Raw genomic sequence first — 22,571 nt, 5'->3', positions numbered from 1 at the left:
GGGTCTGCAGAAAGAAGGAACTTTTCCTTATAGTATGCTATGTCCCTTGATGAAGACTTCTAATAGAAGATCTCTGTCAATGCGGGCAAATAGTCGGATATCTAGATGTATTCTTACAGATATCTTCCTTGCAGTAATTCTGTTGGAATAATCTAGAAGACCGCTTTGCAGAAAGAAGGACTTTTCCTTCAAGTATGGTATGTCCCATGATGAAGAACTTCTAATAGAAGATCTCTGTCAAAGCGGGCAAATAGTCGATATCTAGATCTATTCTTACAGATATCTTCCTTGCAGTAATTCTGTTGGAATAACTCTAGAGACTGCTCTGCAGAAAGAAGGAACTTTTATTTCAAGTATGCTATGTCCCTTGATGAAGACTTCTGATAGAAGATCTCTGTCAACGCGGGCAAATAGTTGGATATCTAGATCTATTCTTACAAATATCTTCCTTCTGGTAATTCTTTGTTTGGAATAATCTAGAAGACCCGGATCTGCAGAAAAGAAGGAACTTTTCCTTCAAGTATGCTGTCCCTTTGATGAAGAAACTTTCTAATAGAAGATCTACTGTCAAAGGCGGGGAAATAGTCGGATTATCTTAGATCTATTTCTTACAAATATCTTTCTTGTGGTAAATTCTGTTTTGGAATTAAAATCTAGAAAACCGGCTCGGCAGAAAGAAGGAACTCTTCCTTCAAGTATGCTATGTCCCTTGATGAAGACTTCTAATAGAAGATCTCTGTCAAAGCGGGCAAATAGTCGGATACCTAGATCTAATCTTACAGCATGATCTTTCTTCTTGGTAAAATTCTGTTGGAATAATCAACAAAAAGACCGGCTCTGCAGAAAGAAGGAAACTTTTTCCTATTCAAGTATGGCTAGTACGTCCTTGATGAAGGGACTTCTTTAATAGGAAGATCATCTGTCAAACGTGTGGGCAAAATAAAAGTCGGATTATCTAGATCTATTCTTACAGATAATTTCCTTCTGGTAATTCTGTTTGGAGTAATTAGAAGACCGTGGCTTTGCAGAAAGAAGAAAAGAAGGAACTTTCCTTCAAGTATGGTATGTCCCATGATTGAAGAACTTACTAATAGAAGGATCTCTGTCAGAAAGCGGGCAAAATAGTCGGACATCTAGATGTAATATTACAGATATCTCACTTTGTTGGTAATTCTGTTCGGAATAATCTAGAAAGAACGGCTCTGCAGAAATGAAGGAACTTTTCCTTCAAAACGGTATGCTATGTTCCTTGATGAAGACTTCTAATATAAGATCTCTGTCAAAGCAAGCAAATAGTCGGATATCTAGATGTATTCTTACAGATATCTTCCTTGTGGTAATTCTGTTGGAATAATCTAGAAGACCGGCTCTGCAGAAAGAAGGAACTTTTCCTTATAGTATGCTATGTCCCTTGATGAAGACCTCTAATAGAAGATCTCTGTCATAGCGGGCAAATAGTCGGATATCTAGATGTATTCTTACAGATATCTTCCTTCTGGTAATTCTGTTGGAATAATCTAGAAAAGCGGCTCTGCAGAAAGAAGGAACTTTTCCTTATAGTATGCTATGTCCCTTGATGAAGACTTCTAATAGAAGATCTCTGTCAACGCGGGCAAATAGTCGGATATCTAGATGTATTCTTACAGATATCTTCCTTGTGGTAATTCTGTTGGAATAATCTAGAAGACCGGCTCTGCAGAAAGAAGGAACTTTTCCTTCAAGTATGCTATGTCCCTTGATGAAGACTTCTAATAGAAGATCTCTGTCAAAGCGGGCAAATAGTCGGATACCTAGATCTAATATTACAGATATCTTCCTTCTGGTAATTCTGTTGGAATAATCTAGAAGACCGGCTCTGCAGAAAGAAGGAACTTTTCCTTCAAGTATGCTATGTAACTTGATGAAGACTTCTAATAGAAGATCTCTGTCAAAGCGGGCAAATAGTCGGATATCTAGATGTATTCTTACAGATATCTTCCTTCTGGTAATTCTATTGCAATAATGTAGAAGACCAGCTCTGCAGAAAGAAGGAACTTTTCCTTCAAATATGCTATGTCCCTTGATGAAGACTTCTAATGAAGATCTCTGTCAAAGCAGGCAAATAGTCGGATATCTAGATGTATTCTTACAGATATCTTCTTTGTCGTAATTCTGTTGGAATAATCTAGAAGACCGGCTCTGCAGAAAGAAGGAACTTTTCCTTCAAGTATGCTATGTCCCTTGATGAAGACTTCTAATATAAGATCTCTGTCAAAGCAAGCAAATAGTCGGATATCTAGATGTATTCTTACAGATATCTTCCTTGTGGTAATTCTGTTGGAATAATCTAGAAGACCGGCTCTGCAGAAAGAAGGAACTTTTCCTTCAAGTATGCTATGTCCCTTGATGAAGACCTCTAATAGAAGATCTCTGTCATAGCGGGCAAATAGTCGGATATCTAGATGTATTCTTACAGATATCTTCCTTCTGGTAATTCTGTTGGAATAATCTAGAAAAGCGGCTCTGCAGAAAGAAGGAACTTTTCCTTATAGTATGCTATGTCCCTTGATGAAGACTTCTAATAGAAGATCTCTGTCAACGCGGGCAAATAGTCAGATATCTAGATGTATTCTTACAGATATCTTCCTTGTGGTAATTCTGTTGGAATAATCTAGAAGACCGGCTCTGCAGAAAGAAGGAACTTTACCTTCAAGTATGATATGTCCCTTGATGAAGACTTTTAATAGAAGATCTCTGTCAACGCGGGCAAATAGTCGGATATCTAGATCTATTCTTACAGATATCTTCCTTCTGGTAATTCTTTTGGAATAATCAAGAAGACCAGCTCTGCAGAAAGAAGGAACTTTTCCTTCAAGTATGCTATGTCCCTTGATGAAGATTTCTAATAGAAGATCTCTGTCAAAGCGGGCAAATAGTCGGATATCTAGATCTATTCTTATAGATATCTTACTTGTGGTAATTCTGTTGGAATAGTCTAGAAGAAGGCTCTACTGAAAGAAGGAAGTTCCTCGGAGGCAGGAGGACCTGCTCTCAGATTAGAGTAATTCGGACGCTTGGAGGACAGCTCTCAGGAGAGGCGGACGAGCAACAGTAATTTCGAGACAGAAGGATCAGCTCTCAGATGAGAGCTAGCAGTAATTCGGAGGCAGGAGGAACAGCAATCAGATGAGAGTCAACAGTAATTCGGAGTCAAGAGGACCAGCTCTCAAGATGAGACCCAACCATATTATGGAGGTAGGAGGCACAGCTCTCAAGATGAGAGCCAATGGCTGGGGATCTTCCCAACCACCTTGTCTGGGAGAGGAACTCTCACCCAGCGAGAGCCAATGGATAACCTCTCAGGGAGAGATAGACACCAGAGGCCTCCAGTGGAATGCCAGAAGGCCTCCAGAAGGATACTAGAGGGGCACCAGAGGATGATTCTGTTGCAATAATCTAGAAGACCTGACATGCAGAATGAAGGAACTTGCGCTGCAGAAAGAATGAACTTTTCCTTCAAGTATGCTATGTCCCTTAATGAAGACTTCTAATAGAAGATCTCTGTCAAAGCAGGCAAATAGTTGGATATCTAGATCTATTCTTACAGATATCTTCCTTCTGGTAATTCTGTTGGAATAATCTAGAAGACCGGCTCTGCAGAAAGAAGGAACTTTTCCTTCAAGTATGCTGTCCCTTTATGAAGACTTCTAATAGAAGATCTCTGTCAAAGTGGGCAAATAGTCGGATATCTAGATGTATTCTTACAAATATCTTTCTTGTGGTAATTCTGTTGGAATAATCTAGAAAACCGGCTCGGCAGAAAGAAGGAACTCTTCCTTCAAGTATGCTATGTCCCTTGATGAAGACTTCTAATAGAAGATCTCTGCTAATGCGGGCAAATAGTCGGATACCTAGATCTAATCTTACAGATATCTTCCTTGCAGTAATTCTGTTGGAATAATCTAGAAGACGGGCTCTACAGAAAGAAGGAATTTTTCCTTATAGTATGCTATGTCCCTTGATGAAGACTTCTAATAGAAGATCTCTGTCAATGCGGGCAAATAGTCGGATATCTAGATGTATTCTTACAGATATCTTCCTTCTGGTAATTCTGTTGGAATAATCTAGAAGACTGGCTTTGCAGAAAGAAGGAACTTTTCCTTCAAGTATGGTATGTCCCATGATGAAGACTTCTAATAGAAGATCTCTGTCAAAGCGGGCAAATAGTCGGATATCTAGATCTATTCTTACAGATATCTTCCTTGCAGTAATTCTGTTGGAATAATCTAGAAGACTGGCTCTGCAGAAAGAAGGAACTTTTATTTCAAGTATGCTATGTCCCTTGATGAAGACTTCTGATAGAAGATCTCTGTCAACGCGGGCAAATAGTTGGATATCTAGATCTATTCTTACAGATATCTTCCTTCTGGTAATTCTTTTGTTAGATAATCTAGAAGACCGGCTCTGCAGAAAGAAGAACTTTTCCTTCAAGTATGCTGTCCTTGATGAAGACTTCTAATAGAAGATCTCTGTCAAAGTGGGCAAATAGTCGGATATCTAGATGTATTCTTACAGATATCTTCCTTCTGGTAATTCTGTTGGAATAATCTAGAAGACCGGCTTTGCAAAAAGAAGGAACTTTTCCTTCAGTATGGGTATGTCCCATGAATGAAGACTTTCTAATAGAAGATCTCTGTCAAAGCGGGCAATAGTCGGATATCAATGTACTTCTTACAGATATCTTCTTTGTTGTTAATTAACTAATTGGCATAATCTAGAAGACCGGCTCTGCAGAAAAAGAAGGAACTTTTTTCTTCAAGTATCTATGTCCATTGATGAAGACTTCTAATAGAAGATCTCTGTCAAAGCAAGCAAATAGTCGGATATCTAGATGTATTCTTACAGATATATTCCTTCTGGTAATTCTGTTGGAATAATCTAGAAGACCGGCTTTGCAGAAAGAAGGAACTTTTCCCCTTATTAAGTGATGGTATGTTCCCATGATGAAGACCTCTAATAGAAGATCTCTGTCAAGCGGGGCAAATAGTCCGTATATCTAGATGTATTCTTACAGAGAATCTTCTTTGTGGTAATTCTGTTGGAAAATAATCTAGAAGACCGGCTCTGCAGAAAGAAGGAACTTTTTCCTTCAAGTATGCTATGTCCCTTGATGAAGACTTCTAATATAAGATCTCTGTCAAAGCAAGCAAATAGTCGGATATCTAGATGTATTCTTACAGATATCTTCTTTGTGGTAATTCTGTTGGAATAATCTAGAAGACCGGCTCTGCAGAAAGAAGGAACTTTTCCTTCAAGTATGCTATGTCCCTTGATGAAGACCTCTAATAGAAGATCTCTGTCATAGCGGGCAAATAGTCGGATATCTAGATGTATTCTTACAGATATCTTCCTTCTGGTAATTCTGTTGGAATAACCTAGAAAAGCGGCTCTGCAGAAAGAAGGAACTTTTCCTTATAGTATGCTATGTCCCTTGATGAAGACTTCTAATAGAAGATCTCTGTCAACGCGGGCAAATAGTCGGATATCTAGATGTATTCTTACAGATATCTTCCTTGTGGTAATTCTGTTGGAATAATCTAGAAGACCGGCTCTCCAGAAAGAAGGAACTTTACCTTCAAGTATGATATGTCCCCTTGATAAGGACTTCAAATAGAAGAATTCTGTCAACCGCGGGCAAATAGTCGGTATCTAGATCATTCTTAACAGATTATTTTCCTTCTGGTAATTCTTTTTGGAAAAAATCAGGAATACCGGCTCCCTGCATAAAAGAAGGAACTTTTCCTTCAAGTATCTATGTTCCCTTGAATAAGATTTCTAATAGAAGATCCTCTGGTAAAGCGGGCAAACTAGTCTGATATCTATATCTAATTTAACTTTTAGATATTCTTCCTTGTGGTAATTCGTTGGAATAATCAAGAAGAAGGCTCTACCTTGAAAGGAAGGAAGTTCCTCGGAGGCAGGAGGACCTGCTCTCAGATTAGAGTAATTTCGGACGCTTGGAGGACCAGCTCTCAGGATGAGAGCAAACAGTAATTCGAGGCAGGGAGGACAGCTCTCAGGAAGAGCGACAACAGTAATTTCGAGACAGAAGGATCAGCTCTCAGATGAGAGCTAGCAGTAATTCGGAGGCAGGAGGAACAGCAATCAGATAAGAGTCAACAGTAATTCGGAGTCAAGAGGACCAGCTCTCAAGATGAGACCCAACCATATTATGGAGGTAGGAGGCACAGCTCTCAAGATGAGAGCCAATGGCCGGGGATCTTCCCAACCACCTTGTCTGGGAGAGGAACTCTCACCAGCGAGAGCCAATGGATAACCTCTCAGGGAGGCCTCATAGTGGAATGCCAGAAGGCCTCCAGAAGGATACTAGAGGGGCACCAGAGGATGATTCTGTTGCAATAATCTAGAAGACCTGACCTGCAGAATGAAGGAACTTGCGCTGCAGAAAGAATGAACTTTTCCTTCAAGTATGCTATGTCCCTTAATGAAGACTTCTAATAGAAGAATCTCTGTCAAGCGGGCAAATAGTCGGATATCTAGATCTATTCTTACAGATATCTTCCTTGCAGTAATTCTATTGGAATAATCTAGAAGACTGGCTCTGCAGAAAGAAGGAACTTTTTATTTCAGTATGCAATGTCCCTTTGATGAAGAACTTTCTGATAGAGATCTCTGTCAACAAGCGGGCAAATAGTTGGATATCTAGATCTATTCTTACAGATATCTTCCTTCTGGTAATTCTGTTGGAATAATCTAGAAGACCGGCTCTGCAGAAAGAAGGAACTTTTCCTTCAAGTATGCTGTCCCTTTATGAAGACTTCTAATAGAAGATCTCTGTCAAAGTGGGCAAATAGTCGGATATCTAGATGTATTCTTACAAATATCTTTCTTGTGGTAATTCTGTTGGAATAATCAAGAAAACCGGCTCGGCAGAAAGAAGGAACTCTTCCTTCAAGTATGCTATGTCTCTTGATGAAGACTTCTAATAGAAGATCTCTGCTAATGCGGGCAAATAGTTCGGATACCTAGATCTAATCTTACAGATATCTCCTTCTGGTATAATTCTGTTGGAATAATCTAGAAGACGGGCTCTGCAGAAAGAAGGAACTTTTCCTTATAGTATGCTATGTCCCTTGATGAAGACTTCTAATAGAAGATCTCTGTCAATGCGGGCAAATAGTCGGATATCTAGATGTATTCTTACAGATATCTTCCTTCTGGTAATTCTGTTGGAATAATCTAGAAGACCGGCTTTGCAGAAAGAAGGAACTTTTCCTTCAAGTATGGTATGTCCCATGATGAAGACTTCTAATAGAAGATCTCTGTCAAAGCGGGCAAATAGTCGGATATCTAGATCTATTCTTACAGATATCTTCCTTGCAGTAATTCTGTTGAATAATCTAGAAGACTGGCTCTGCAGAAAAGAAGAACTTTTATTTTTTTCAAGTATTGCTTAATGATCCTTTGATGAAGGAAACTTCTGATAGAAAGACTCTTGTCAACGCGGGCAAATAGTTCGGATAATCGAGATCTATTCGTACAGATATCTTTCCTTCTGGTAAATTCTGTTGGAATTAATCTAGAAGACCGGACTCTGCAGGAAAGAAGGAACTTTTCCTTCAAGTAATGCTTGTCCCTTGATGAAGACTTCTAATAGAAGACGTCATGTCAAAGGCAGGGCAAATAGTCGGATATTCTACATCTATTTCTTACAAAGATCTTTCTTGTGGTAATTCTGTTGGAATAATCTAGAAAAAACCGGCTCGGCAGAAGGAACTCTTCCTTCAAGTAGCTTATGTCCCTTTTGATGAAGACTTCTAATAGAAGATCTCTGTCAAAAGCGGGCAAAATAGTCGGATACCTAGATCTAATCTTACAAGATATCTTCCTTCTGGTAATTCCCTGTTGAAAATCTAGAAGACCGGCACTGCAAAAAGAAGGAACTTTTCCCTTCAAGTATGCTAGGTTCCCTTGATGAAGACTTTCTAATGAAGGATCTTCTGTCAAAGTGGGCAAATAGTTCGGATATCTTAGACTATTCCTTACAGATATCTTCCTTCTGGTAATTCGTTGGAATAATCTTAGAAAAGACCGGCTTTGCAAAGGGAAAAAGGAACTTTTCCTTCAAGTATGGGTATGTCCCATAATGAAGACTTTCTTAATTAGAAGATCTCTTCAAAAGCGGCGCAAATAGTCGGATATCTAGATGTATTTCTTAACAAAGATTTCCTTTCCTTCAATTCTGTTGGGAATATTCTAGAAGAACCGGTCTGCAAAAGAAGGGGAACTCTTCCTTCAAGTATGCCCTATGTTCCCTTGATGAAGACTTTCTAATAAGATCTCTGCCAAAGCGGGCAAATAGTCGGGATATAGATCTATTCTTAACGATATCCTTCCTTCTGGAATTCTGTTTTGGAATAATCTAGAAGACCGGCTTTGGCAGAAAGAAGGAACTTTCCTTCAAGTATTGGTATGTCCCAGGATGAAGCTTTCTAATAGAAGGAATCTCTGGTCCAAACAGCGGGCAAATAAGTTTCGGAATATTCTAAGGTGGTTTAATTTCCTTACAAGGAATAATCTTCCTTCCTGGTAATTCTGTTGAATAATTCTAAGGAACAAGACCGGCTTCTGCAGAAAGAAGGAACTCTTCCTTCAAGGTTATGCTAATCCCTTGAATGAAGAACTTCTAATAGAAGATCTCTGTCAAAAGCGGGCAAATAGTTGGATATCTAGATGTATTCTTACAGATATCTTCCTTGTGGTAATTCTGTTGGAATAATAGAAGAAAAAAAAACCGGCTCTGCAGAAAGAAAAAGGAACTTTACCTTCAAGTATGCTATGTCCCTTGATGAAGACTTCTAATAGAAGATCTCTGTCAAAGCGGGCAAATAGTCGGATATCTAGATCTATTCTTACAGATATCTCCATTCTGTAAATTCTGTTGCAATAATCTAGAAGAAGGCTCTACTGAAAGAAGGAAGTTCCTCGGAGGAGGAAGGACCAGCTCTCTGGATGAGACGAAACAGTAATTCAGAGGCAGGAGGACTAGCTCTCAGGAAGAGCGCCAACAGTAATTTGGACACAGAAGGATCAGCTCTCAGATGAGAGCTAGCAGTAATTCGGAGGCAAGAGGACCAGCTCTCAAGATGAGACCCAACCATATTATGAGACCCAACCATATTATGGAGTTAGGAGGCACAGCTCTCAAGATGAGAGCCAATGGCCGAGAGCTAATGGATACCTCTCAGGGCGAGATAGACACCAGAGGCCTCAGTGGAATGCCAGAAGGCCTCCAGAAGGATACTAGAGGGGTACCAGAGAATGATTCTGTTGCAATAATCTAGAAGACCTGACCTGCAGAAAGAAGGAACTTGCGCTGCAGAAAGAAGGAACTTTTCCTTCAAGTATGTTATGTCCCTTGATGAAGACTTCTAATAGAAGATCTCTGTCAAAGCGGGCAAATAGTCGGATATCTAGATCTATTCTTACAGATATCTTCCTTGTGGTAATTCTGTTGGAATAATCTAGAAGACTGGCTGAGCAGAAAGAAGGAACTTTTATTTCAAGTATGCTATGTCCCTTGATGAAGACTTCTGATAGAAGATCTCTGTCAAAGCGGGCAAATAGTCGGATATCTAGATCTATTCTTATAGATATCTTCCTTCTGGTAATTGTGTTGGAATAATCTAGAAGACCAGCTATGCAGAAAGAAAAAAATTTCCTTTAAGTATGTTATGTCCCTTGATGAAGACTTCTAATAAAAAATCTCTGTCAAAGAGGACAAATAGTTGGATATCTAGATCTATCCTTGCAGGATATCCTCCTTCTGGTAATTCTGTTGGAATAATCTAGAAGACCGGCTCTGCAGAAAGAAGGAACTTTTCCTTCAAGTCTGCTATATCCCTTGATGAAGACTTCTAATAGAAGATCTCTTTCAAAGCAGGTAAATAGTCGGATATCTAGATCTATTCTTAGAGATATATCCTTTTTGGTAATTCTGTTGGAATAATCTAGAAGAACGGCTCTGCTGAAAGAAGGAAGTTCCTCGGAGGGAGGAGGATCAGCTCTCAGATGAGAATAATTGGGAGGCAGGAGGACATTCTGAGAGCAAAAGGTAATTTGGAGGCAGGAGGACTAGCTCTCAGGAAGAGAGCCAACAGTAATTTGGAGGCAGGAGGAACAACTCTTAGACGAGAACCAACAGTAATTCGGAGACAGAAGGATCAGCTCTCAGATGAGAGCCAGCATTAATTCGGAGGGAGGAGGACCAGCTCTCAGATGAGAGTAATTCGAAGGCAGGAGGACCAGCTCTCAGGGTGAGAGCAAACAGTAACTCGGAGGAAGGAGGACTAGCCCTCAGGAGGAAGAGAGCCAACAGAAATTCGGAGGCAGGAGGAACAACTCTTAGATGAGAGCCAACAGTAATTCAGAGGCCGGAGGAACAACTCTCAGATGAGAGTCGATAGTAATTCGGAGGCAGGAGGACCAGTTCTGAAGATGAAAGCCAACCTACGGAGGTAGGAGGACCACCTGGTCTGGCAGAGGAACTCTTACCCAGCGAGAGCCAATGGATAACCTCTCAGGACGAGATAGACACCAGAAGGCCCCCAGTGGAATACCAGAAGGCCTCCAGAAGGATACCAGAGGGACCCGGAAGATGAAGCTGTAGGAATAATCTAGAAGGCCGGCTCTGCAGAAAGAAGGAAGTAAGTTCCTTCAAATATACTATGTCCCTAGATGAAGACTTCTAATAGTAGATCTCTGTCAAAGCGGGCAAATAGTCAGATATCTAGATCTATTCTTACAGATGTCTGCCTTCTGGTAATTGTTGGAATAATGTAGAAGACCGGCTCTACAGAGAGAAGGAACTTTTCCTTCAAGTATGCCTTGATGAAGACTTCTAAAAGAAGATCGGGCATATATTCAGATATCTAGAAGTATTCTTGCAGATATCTTCCTTCGGGTAATTCTGTTGAAATAATCTAGAAGACCGGCTCTGCAGAAAGAAGGAACTAAGTTCCTTCAAGTATGCTATGTCTCCTGATGAAGACTTCTAATATAAGTTACATGTCAAAGCGAGCAAATAGTCGGATATCTAGATCTATTCTTACAGACATCTTCCTTCTGGTAATTGTTGGAATAATCTAGAAGACTGGCTCTGCAGAAAGAAGGAACTTTTCCTTCAAGCATGCTATATGCCTTGATGAAGACTTCTAATAGAAGATCTCTGAAAAAGCGGGCAAATAGTCAGATATCTAGATGTATTCTTGCAGATATCTTCCTTCTGGTAATTCTGTTGGAATAATCTAGAAGACTAGCTCTGTAGAATGAAGGAACTTTTCCTCCTAGTATGATATGTCCCTTGATGAAGACTTCTAATACAAGATCTCTGTCAAAGCAGGCAAATAGTTGGATATCTAGATCTATTCTTACAGATATCTCCCTTCTGGTAATTCTGTTGGAATAATCTAGAAGAACAGCTCTGCTGAAAGAAGGAAGTTCCTTGGAGGCAGGAGGACCAGCTCTCAGATGAGAGTAATTCAGAGGAAGGACAACCAGTTCTCAAGATGAGAGCAACCAGTAATTCGGAGTCAGGAGGACCAGCTCTCAGGAAGAGAGCCAACAGTAATTCAGAGGCAGGAGGACTAGCTCTCAGGAAGAGAACCAACAGTAATTCGGAGGCAGGAGGAAGAACTCTTAGATGAGAGCCAACAGTAATTTGGAGACAGAAGGACCAGCTGTCAGATGAGAGTCAACAGTAATTCGGAGGCAGGAGGACCTGCTCTTAAGCTGAGAGCCAACCGTAATACGGAGGCAGGAGGACCAGCTGTCAGGATGAGAGCCAATGACCAGGGATCTTCCCAACCACCTGGCCTGGCAGAGGAACTCTAACCCAGTGAGAGCCAATGGAAAACCTCTCAGGGCGACATAGACAACATAAGGCCTCAAGTGGAATGCAAGAAGACCTCCAGAAGGATACCAGAGGGATACCAGAAGATGATTCTGTTGGAATAATATAGAAAACCGGCTCTGCAGAAAGAAGGAACTAAGTTGCTTCAAATATACTATGCCCTTTGATGAAGACATCTAATAGAAGATCTCTGTCAAAGCAGGCAAATAGTCAGATATCTAGATCTATTCATACAGATGTCTTCCTTCTGGTAATTGTTGGAATAATCTAGAAGACCGGCTCTGCAGAAAGAAGGGACTTTTCCTTCAAGTATGCTATATCCCTTGATGAAGACTTCTAACAGAAGATCTCTGTCAAAGCGGGCAAATAGTCGGATATCTAGATGTATTCCTGCTAATGTCCTCCTTCTGGTAATTCTGTTGGAATTATCTAGAAGACCGGCTCTGCAGAAAGAAGGAACTTTTCCTTCAAGCATGCTATGTCCCTTGATGAAGATTTCTAAAAGAAGATCTCTGTCAAAGTGGGCAAATAGTCGGATATCTAGATGTATTCTTGCAGATATCCTCCTTCTGGTAATTCTGTTGGAATAATCTAGAAGACAAGCTCTGCAGAAAGAAGGAACTAAGTTCCTTCAAGTATGCTATGTCTCTTGATGAAGACTTCTAATAAAAGTTCTCTGTCAAAGCAAGCAAATAGTCGGATATCTAGATGTATTCCTGCTAATGTCCTCCTTCTGGTAATTCTGTTGGAATTATCTAGAAGACCAGCTCTGCAGAAAGAAGGAACTTTTTCTTCAAGAATGCTATGTCCCTTGATGAAGACTTCTAATAGAAGATCTCTGTCAGAGTGATCAAATAGTTGGATATCTAGATGTATTCTCGCAGATGTCTTCCTCCTGGTAATTCTGTTGAAATAATCTAGAAGAACGGCTCTGCAGAAAGGTTCCTACAAGTATGCTATGTCTCTTGATGAGGAATTCTAATAAAAGTTCTCTGTCAAAGCGCGCAAATAGTCGGATATCTAGACGTATTCCTGCTAATGTCCTCCTTCTGGTAATTCTGTTGGAATTATCTACAAGACCGGCTCCGCAGAAAGAAGGAACTTTTCCTTCAAGCATGCTATGTCCCTTGATGAAGATTTCTAATAGAAGATCTCTGTCAAAGCAAGCAAATAGTCGGATATCTAGATGTATTCTTGTAGATATCTTCCTTCTGGTAATTCTGTTGAAATAATCTAGAAGACCAGCTCTGCAGAAAGAAGGAACAAAGTTCCTTCAAGTATGCTATGTCTCTTGATGAAGACTTTTAATAAAAGTTCTCTGTCAAAGCGGGCAAATAGTCGGATATCTAGATGTATTCCTGCTAATGTCCTCCATCGGGTAATTCTGTTGGAATTATCTAGAAGACCGGCTCTGCAGAAAGAAGGAACTAAGCTCCTACAATTATGCTATGTCCCTTTATGAAGACTTCTAATAGAAGATCTCTGTCAAAGCGGGCAAATAGTCGGATAACTAGATCTATTCTTACAGATATCTTCCTTCTGGTAATTCTGTTGGAATAATTTAGAAGACCAGCTCCGCAGAAAGAAGGAACGTTTCCTTCAAGCATGCTATGTCCCTTGATGAAGATATCTAATAGAAGATCTCTGTCAAAGCAAGCAAATAGTCGGATATCTAGATGTATTCTTGTAGATATCTTCCTTCTGGTAATTCTGTTGGAATAATCTAGAAGACCAGCTCCGCAGAAAGAAGGAACGTTTCCTTCAAGCATACTATGTCCCTTGATGAAGATATCTAATAGAAGATCTCTGTCAAAGCAGGCAAATAGTTGGATATCTAGATGTATTCTTGCAGATATCTTCCTTCTGGTAATTGTTGGAATAATCTAGAAGACTGTCTCTGCAGAAAGAAGGAACTAAGTTCCTTCAAGTATGCTGTCACTTGATGAAGACTTCTAATAGAAGATCTCTGTTAAAGCGGGCAAATAGTCGGATATCTAGATCTATTCTTGCAGATATCTTCCTTCTGATAATTCTGTTGGAATAATCTAGAGGACCGGCTCTACAGAAAGAAGGGAATTTTCCTTCAAGTATGCTGTGTCCCTTGATGAAGATTTCTAATAGAAGATCTCTGTCAAAGTGGGCAAATATTCAGATATCTAGATGTATTCTCGCAGATGTCTTCCTTCTGGTAATTCTGTTGAAATAATCTAGAAGAACGGCTCTGCAGAAAGAAGGAACTATGTTCCTTCAAGTATGCTATGTCTCTTGATGAAGACTTCTAATAAAAGTTCTCTGTCAAAGCGGGCAAATAGTCAGATATCTAGATGTATTCCTGCTAATGTCCTCCTTCTGGTAATTCTGTTGGAATTATCTAGAAGACCAGCTCTGCAGAAAGAATGAACTAAGTTCCTTCAAGTATGCTATGTCCCTTTATGAAGACTTCTAATAGAAGATCTCTGTCAAAGCGGGCAAAATAGTCGGATATCTAGATCTATTCTTACAAATTTCTTCTTTATGGTAATTCTGTTGGAATAATCTAGAAGACCGGCTCCGCAGAGAGAAGGAACTTTTCCTTAAAGTATGCTGTCCCTTGATGAAGATTTCTAAAAGAAGATCTCTGTTAAAGCGGGCTAATAGTTGGATATCTAGATGTATTCTTGCAGATATCTTCCTTCTGGTAATTCTGATGGAATAATCTAGAAGACCAGCTCTGCAGAAAGAAGGAACTAAGTTCCTTCAAGTATGCTATGTCCCTTGATGAAGATTTCTCATAGATCTCTGTCAAAGCAGGCACATAGTCGGATATCTACATGTATTCCTGCAGATGTCCTCCTTCTGGTAATTCTGTTGGAACAATCAAGAAGAGTGGCTCTGCAGAAAGAAGGAACTAAGTTCCTTCAAGTATGCTATGTCCCTTGATGAAGACTTCTAATAGAAGATCTCTGTCAAAGCGGGCAAATAGTCGGATATCTAGATGTATTCTTACAGATATCTTCCTTCTGGTAATTGTTGGAATAATCTAGAAGACTGTCTCTGCAGAAAGAAGGAACTAAGTTCCTTCAAGAATGCTATGTCCCTTGATGAAGACTTCTAATAGGAGATCTCTGTTAAAGCGGGCAAATAGTCGGATATCTAGATCTAATCTTACAGATATCTTCCTTCTGGTAATTCTGTTGGAATAATCTAGAGGACCGGCTCTGCACAAAAGAAGGGAATTTTCCTTCAAGTATGCTGTGTCCCTTGATGAAGACTTCTAATAGATATCTGTGAAAGCGGGCAAATAGTCAGATATCTAGACCTATTCCTAAAGATATCTCCCTTCTGGTAATTCTGTTGGAATAATCTAGAAGATCGGCTCTGCAGAAAGAAGGAACTTTTTCTTTGACTATGCTATGTTCCTTGAATAAGACTTCTAATAGAAGATCTCTATCAATGCAGGCAAATAGTTGGATATCTAGATGTATTCTTGCAGGATATCCTCCTTCTGGTAATTTTGTTGGAATAATCTAGAACCGGCTCTGCAGAAAGAAGGAACTTTTCCTTCAAGTATGCTATGTCCCTTGATGAAGATTTCTAATAGAAGATCTCTCTCAAAGCGGGCAAATAGTCGAAAATCTAGATCTATTCTTACAGGTATCTCCCTTCTGGTGATTCTGTAGGAATAATCTAGAAGAATGGCTCTGCTGAAAGAAGGAAGTTCCTCGGAGGCAGTAGGACCAGCTCTCAGATGAGAGTAATTCGGAGGCAGGAGGACCAGCTCTCAGGATGAGAGCAAACAGTAAATCGGAGGCAGGAGGACTAGCTCTCAGGAAGAGAGCCAACAATAATTCGGAGGCAGGAGGACAAGCTCTCAACATGAGAGCCAACCGTAATACGGAGGTAGGAGAACCAGCTCTCAGGATGAGAGCCAATGGCCAGGGATCTTCCCAACCACCTGGTCTGGCAGAGGAACTCTTACCCAGCGAGAGCCAATGGATAACCTCTCAGGGCGAGATAGACACCAGAAGGCCTTCAGAAGGATACCAGAGGGACACCAGAAGATGATTCTGTTGGAATAATTTAGAAGACTGGCTCTGCAGAAAGAAGGAACTAAGTTCCTTCAAGTATATTATGTCCCTTGATGAAGACTTCTAATAGAAGTCCTCTGTCAAAGCGGGCAAATAGTCAGATATCTGGATCTATTCTTACAGATGTCTTCCTTCTGGTAATTGTTGGAATAATCTAGAAGACTGGCTCTGCAGAAAGATGGAACTAAGTTCCTTCAAGTATGCTATGTCCCTTGATGAAGACTTCTAATACAAGATCTCTGACAATGCGGGCAAATAGTCGGATATCTAGATGTATTCCTGCAGATGTCCTCCTTCTGGTAATTCTGTTGGAATAATCTAAAAGACCAATTCCGGAGAAAGAAAAAATTAAGTTCCTTCAAGTATGTTATGTCCCTTGATGAAGACTTCTAATAGAAGATCTCTGTCAAAGTGGGCAAATATTCGGATATTTAGATGTATTATTACAGATATCTTCCTTCTGGTAATTCTGTTGGAATAATCTAAAAGACCGGTTCTGCAGAAAGAAGGAATTTTCTTTCAAGTATGCTATGTCTCTTGATGGAGACTTCTAATAGAAGATCTCAGTCAAAGCGGGCAAATAGTCGGATATCTAAATCTATTCTTACAGATATCTTCCTTCTGGTAATTCTGTTAGAATAATCTAGAAGACTGGCTCTGCAGAAAGAAGGAACTTTTCCTTCAAGTATGCTATGTCCCTTGATGAAGACTTCTAATAAAAGATCTCAGTTAAAGCGGCCAAATGGTTGGATATCAATTCTTACAGATATCTTCCTTCTGGTAATACTGTTGGAATAATCTAGATGAACGGCTCTGCTGAATGAAGGAAGTTCCTCGGAGGCAGGAGGACCAGGTCTCAGATGAGAGGAATTCGGAGCCAGGAGGACCAGGTCTCAGATGAGAGTAATTTGGAGGCAGGAGGACCAGCTCTCAGGATGAGAGCTAACAGTAATTCAGAGGCAGGAGGACTAGCTTTCAGGAAGAGAGCCAACAGTAATTCGGAGGCAGGAGGAACAACTCTTAGATGAGAGCAAACAGTAATTCGGAGACAGAAGGACCACCTCTCAGATGAGAGTCAACAGTAATTCGGAGGCAGGAGGACCAGCTCTCAAGATGAGAGCCAACCGTAATACAGAGGCAGGAGGACCAGCTCTCAGGATGAGAGCCAACCGTAATACGGACGCAGGAGGACCAGCTCTCAAGATGAGAGCCAACCGTAATACGGAGGCAGGTGGACCAGCTCTCAGGATGAGAGTTAATGCCCAGGGATCTTCCCAACCACCTGGTCTGGCAGAGGAACTCTTACCGAGCGAGAGCCAATGGATAACCACTCAGGGCGAGATAGACACTAGAAGATGATACTGTTGGAATAATCTAGAAGACTGGCTCTGCAGAAAGAAGGAACTGAGTTCTTTCAAGTATGCTATGTCCCATGATGAAGACTTCTAATAGAAGATCACTGTCAAAGCGGGTAAATAGTCGGATATCTAGATCTATTCTTACAGATGTCTTCCTTCTGGTAATTCTGTTGGAATAATCTAGAAGATCAGCTCTGCAGAAATAAGGAACTAAGTTCCTTCAAGTATGCTATGTCCCATGATGAAGACTTCTAATAGAAGATCTCTGTCAAAGCGGGCAAATAATCGGATATCTAGATCTTTTCTTGCAGATATCTTCCTTCTGGTAATTCTGTTGGAATAATCTAGAGGACCGGCTCTGCAGAGAGAGGGAACTTTTCCTTCAAGTATGCTATGTCCCTTGATGAAGACTTCCAATAGAAGGCCTCTGTCAAAGCGGGCAAATAGTCGGATATCTAGATCTATTCTTGTAGATGTCCTCCTTCTGGTAATTCTGTTAGAATAATTTAGAAGACAGGCACTGCAGAAAGAGGGAACATTTCCTTCAAGTATGCTATGTCCCTTGATGAAAAGTCTAATAGAAGATCTCTGTCAAAATGGGTACCAGTAAAACATATCATATTCTTATCCCACATTTTTACTCCAGATCTCACCACGGGGGAAGAACTTCTTCTCGGAAAGAGAGAGAGTGAGAGTTGTCTGAAACAGAACTTTTTCTCCATTTCTTATCGAGGGTCTCTCTCTCTCTCTCTCACTGATATTTAAATTGATTAAACTTATTGCATTATACTATCTCTCTCTCTCTCTCTCTCTCATATCCTTTTTGTTTGTTTTTATTTACTTTGTTTAAGTTGTATTTTTTTTTTACTGTACTGCTTTTGAAGCTCCAAAATTCCCTCTTTTCTTCTGTGTTCCTGGCTTATAATCTTCAATATTTTAAAGACTGCCTCCTTTTTTTATCCCTTTTGATTGTGTTCTTTGAGCCTGGGCAGGTAAAGGCTATCAGGCTTTACCTGCCCAGGCATTTGTCCTTAGAAAAGTATATCTTTTTTATGAAAAGGATAAGTTTGTCACAAAAGGAATATATTTTGATCATGAGAAGAATATATTTATGAAGAATTTTCTTTATTAAAAAAAGATGTTTTTTATCATAATATTTTTTATTATGAAAAGAATGTTTTTATCGTAAGTATATTTTTTATTAAAAAAGAATGTTTTCATCATAAGAATATTTTGTATCAAGAATATTTTTGTTATAAAATCACAATTTGTCGTAAGTTGTATTTTTCCTAACTATACAAACCTGAGGTCCTTTAACATATGGAATGTAACTTCAGCGCAGCTGGAACGGGTCGTAAGCTTTTGAACAAGGTGGTTCGGTAGTTAACTGCTTGTCCGATAGTCGGGAGTCCCGCCCGACTGGGAGGCGAAGATTCACTTTGCTTTAGGCCCACGAACAGAGTGAGGCGTGGCATGAGGTGGGACTATGTGTAAAGGACCTCAGGTTTGTAGACTTAGGAAAATTACAATTTACGACAAATTGTGATTTGTTCCGACACGTAATACAAACCCTCGGTCCTTTAACATATGGAAGATTCACTTATTGGTGGGTGGAATCTGAGTCTTAAGAACAGACTGGTGTTCGTCCGACCTTGGTTCTCTCCCTGGTCGTAAGAGCAGAGGGAGGGATCCTAGCCTCTGCCCAACTGATCAGGGTGTGCACCGCAGGATCAGTGGTCAGACCTCTGGAACAACTTCATAAGAGGGAGGCAAGCATGCCTCTTATGAATAACAAGCAAGAACTAGTTCCTACTCAAGAGCCAAATATAAGGTCACGGGTTTGTCTCTTGTTGGTGTCCACTCACCCCCCCTTGTTAGGGGAGTGGTGGATAACCACTCCTATCCCTAATGAAAGGGATAGGACGGAGCTCGGTTGCGTAGCTTACTTGCATCGGCCTCCTGTCCAGCGTAGTGACAACCTCAACCCTCTGCCCACAGGTAGAGGAGAGAAAAGAGGAGGAAGAGAAGCCAGTCACACTCTCATTCACTCATCCATTCACGCAGTCTCACCAGGATGCGATGCTGTCTTGTCCGGCGAGGGAGCTGGGTAAGCTACACAACTTGTTGAGCAGCCACCACAGGTCCCAAGGAAAAGGTGTCCAAGGACCTGTGGGCAATATCCCGAAGGTAGAAAGATGTGAAGGTGTTCTGGTTGGCCCAAACCCCTGCCTTCAGCACCTGTGCCACGGAGAAGTTCTTGCGGAACGCAAGGGTTGGACCAATTCCTCTAACTTTGTGGGCTCTCGGACGAAGGGTACCGGTGTCGTCACTCCTATCTGAAGCATACGCCTTCCTGATCACCTTACGAAGCCAGAAAGAAAAAGTGTTCTTGGACACTTCCTTCTTGGTAACCCCGGTGCTAATGAAGAGGCGTCGACACTCAGGCCTGAGGAGGCGAGTTCTCTTCAGATATCGCCGTAGCGCCCTCACAGGACAAAGCAGCATCTCATCCGCATCGTTGTCGGTGAAGTCCTTCAGGGAGGGGATCGTGAATGACTCGAACCGGTCATCAGGGACCGAAGGGTACTGAGTCTTCGCTACCAAGTCCGGGACGAAATCGAGCGTCACTGATCCCCATCCCCATCCCCTCGTGTCCTTAACATCGAAGGAAAGACCATGTAGTTCCCCTACTCTCTTCGCCGATGCCAGGGCCAGCAGGAAGACTCTCGGAGTGGCTCGAAGGGTCTTCGAGTCAAACTCCTAAGAATGAGAGTCACATCCCACCCTGGGGGTCTGAGTTCCCTGGGTGGGCAAGACCTCTCGAAGCTCTTCATCAGGAGGGAGATCTCGAACGAGTTGGAGATATCCACTCCCCGCAGTTTGAGGACTAGGGCCAAGGCAGCTCTGTATCCTTTAACTGCGGAGACGGAGAGGAGCTTCTCTCGGCGAAAGAAAACGAGGAAATCCGCTACCTGCTGAAGAGTGGCTCTGAAAGGAGAGAGACCCCATCCACAACACCAACCACAGAAGACGGACCACTTCCCCTAGTACACCGCTGCAGAGGACTGTCTGAGGTACCCAGCCATCTCTGTTGCTGCCCGGCGAGAAAAGCCTCTCGCTCGCAAGAGATGGCGGATAACAGCCAGCAGTGAAGAGACAGGGACTGAACCGCTCGGTGGTACCGTTCCACGTATGGTTGGCACAGGAGGTTGTGCCAGGGGGGGAATCTCTCTTGGTGCCTCGGCGAGAAGAGCCAGCAGGTCCGGATACCAAACGGGGGGTGCCACCAGAATCATCCGAAGATTTGCGGTGACCAGCACCCTGCTGATCACCTTGCGAATCAGACAGAATGGGGTAAAGGCGTAGACGAAGAGGTTGTCCCACGGATGTTGAAGAGCGTCCTCTACAGCTGCCCATGGGTCCGGCACAACTGAGTAGAAAACCTCGAGTTTCCTGTTGTGCCAGGTGGCGAACAGATCCACGACTGGACGCCCCCACAGGTGATTGGACGGTCCCAATCACCTGATTCCGACAGCTGAGCTTGTCTGCCACTACGTTCCTCTTGCCAGGAATGTATCTGGCTGACAGCTCTACCGAGTGAGCTTCTGCCCACTCATGCACCTGCATCGTCAACTGGTGCAACGGGAGGGACACTAGGCCCCCGTTTGTTGACGTATGCCACTACTGTGGTGTTGTCGCTCATCAACACCACTGAGTGTCCCATCACCCGATCCTGGAACTCTTGGAGAGCGAGGAACACTGCCTTGAGCTCCCGGACGTTGATGTGAAGGTACTTGTCGTAATGATCCCACACACCTGCAGCCAGCAACTCCTCCAGGTGTGCGCCCCATCCCTCGGTCGACGCATCTGAGAACAGCAGCATCTCCAGGGGAGGGGGGGGGGGAAGTGTATGGAGAGGCACTTCTCTTACAAGGTTCCCGTCGTCCAGCCACCAGCTAGGTCCTGCCTCACCTCCTCCGTGAGAGGCACGGGGAAGTACGGCGGGTCTCTTGCCTGTGACCAACAATCCTTTAGTCTCCACTGAAGAGACCGCAGGTGACGACGCCCGTGAGGGACTAACTTCTCGAGAGACGACAGGTGACCGATCACGACCTGCCACTAATGAGCTGGCTGTTCCTGCTGAGACAGGAACCGTCCGGCTGCCTCCCTGGACCTGCTGATCCGCGAGTCTGTGGGGAAGACTCGCCCTGCTACCGTGTCGATCAGCATGCCCAGGTACTTCATCCTCTTCTTGGGCTCAAGATCTGACTTCTCAAAATTCACCACGATCCCGAGATAGTGACAGAATTTGAGGAGTCAATCCCTGTCCTGTAGCAACTGCGAGTGGGAGCTCGCCAGGACCAGCCAATCGTCGAGATACCTTAGAAGACGTATCCCTACCGAGTGGGCCCAAGCAGACACCAGCGTGAACACCTGTGGGGCGGTTGAGAGACCGAAGCAAAGTGCCCTGAATTGGTACACCGTCCCGTCAAGGATGAAGCGGAGGTACTTCCTGGAGGACTGGTGGATGGGTATCTGGAAATACGCATCCTTCAGGTCCACAGAAAGCATGAAGTCGTTCTCCCTGACAGAGTCGAGCACAGAGCGTGCTGTCTCCATCGTGAACCAAGTCTGGCAAACCAATCAGTTCAGGAGAGAGAGATCTATCACCGGGCGCCAGCCCCCCGATGATTTCTCCACCAGGAAAAGTCGGCTGTAGAAGCCCGGCGACTGATCCCATACGATCTCCACAGCTTGTTTGCTCAGCATGGCATCTACCTCTTGCCAAAGCGCTACGTCCCTGGCTGAACCAGGGACGCACGTCTGCACATGGACTGGGTTGGAGGTGAGGGGTGGCCGCGACTCGAAGGGTAGTAGATATCCCTCCCGAAGGACATCCACTATCTAGGTCTTGGCTCTGTAGCGCTGCCAAGTTGCCCAAAGGTTCGCCAGGCACCCCACCACTTCCGGCAGCAGGTGAGGGGAACGCTGTCCCTAGCGTTTCCCCTTCTTCGACTTCTTCCTGGATCCTCCTCGGGAGAAGGAGGACTGGGAGGAGGGCTGACGGTCACTCCTTACAGCAGAAGTCGAAGGCTGGGTCTTTCCTTTTGGCCTCGACGAGGATGTCGTCTTAGCCGCAGAGGAAGTGCTAGCCAAGCTCCGAAGCTTGGCCGCAGTGGCTCGAGGCTGCCCAACCACCTTCGAGACTGCCTGGTGGACTAGGCGGTCACTGTC

General features: G+C 42.6%; 1 protein-coding gene and 1 pseudogene across 1 annotated transcript; both read right to left on the bottom strand.

Moving 5' to 3' along the window:
- LOC135199658 (zinc finger protein 41-like) overlaps window positions 1–22,571 on the bottom strand; it is a 100,418-nt pseudogene that overhangs the window by 40,136 nt on the left and 37,711 nt on the right.
- LOC135199912 (uncharacterized) lies at window positions 3,190–8,928 on the bottom strand. The gene is made up of 4 exons (XM_064228032.1): window positions 8,917–8,928; window positions 6,187–6,277; window positions 5,052–5,074; window positions 3,190–3,294 (listed from the first exon to the last, which is right to left on the bottom strand). Exons 1-4 carry the CDS (start codon window positions 8,926–8,928, stop codon window positions 3,190–3,192), a joined length of 231 nt encoding a protein of 76 aa, XP_064084102.1.

The sequence above is a fragment of the Macrobrachium nipponense genome, chromosome 26 (genome assembly GCF_015104395.2).
Source record: "Macrobrachium nipponense isolate FS-2020 chromosome 26, ASM1510439v2, whole genome shotgun sequence".
Classification (NCBI taxonomy): Eukaryota; Metazoa; Arthropoda; class Malacostraca; order Decapoda; family Palaemonidae; genus Macrobrachium; species Macrobrachium nipponense.
This window is presented reverse-complemented; position numbering and strand designations above follow the sequence as displayed.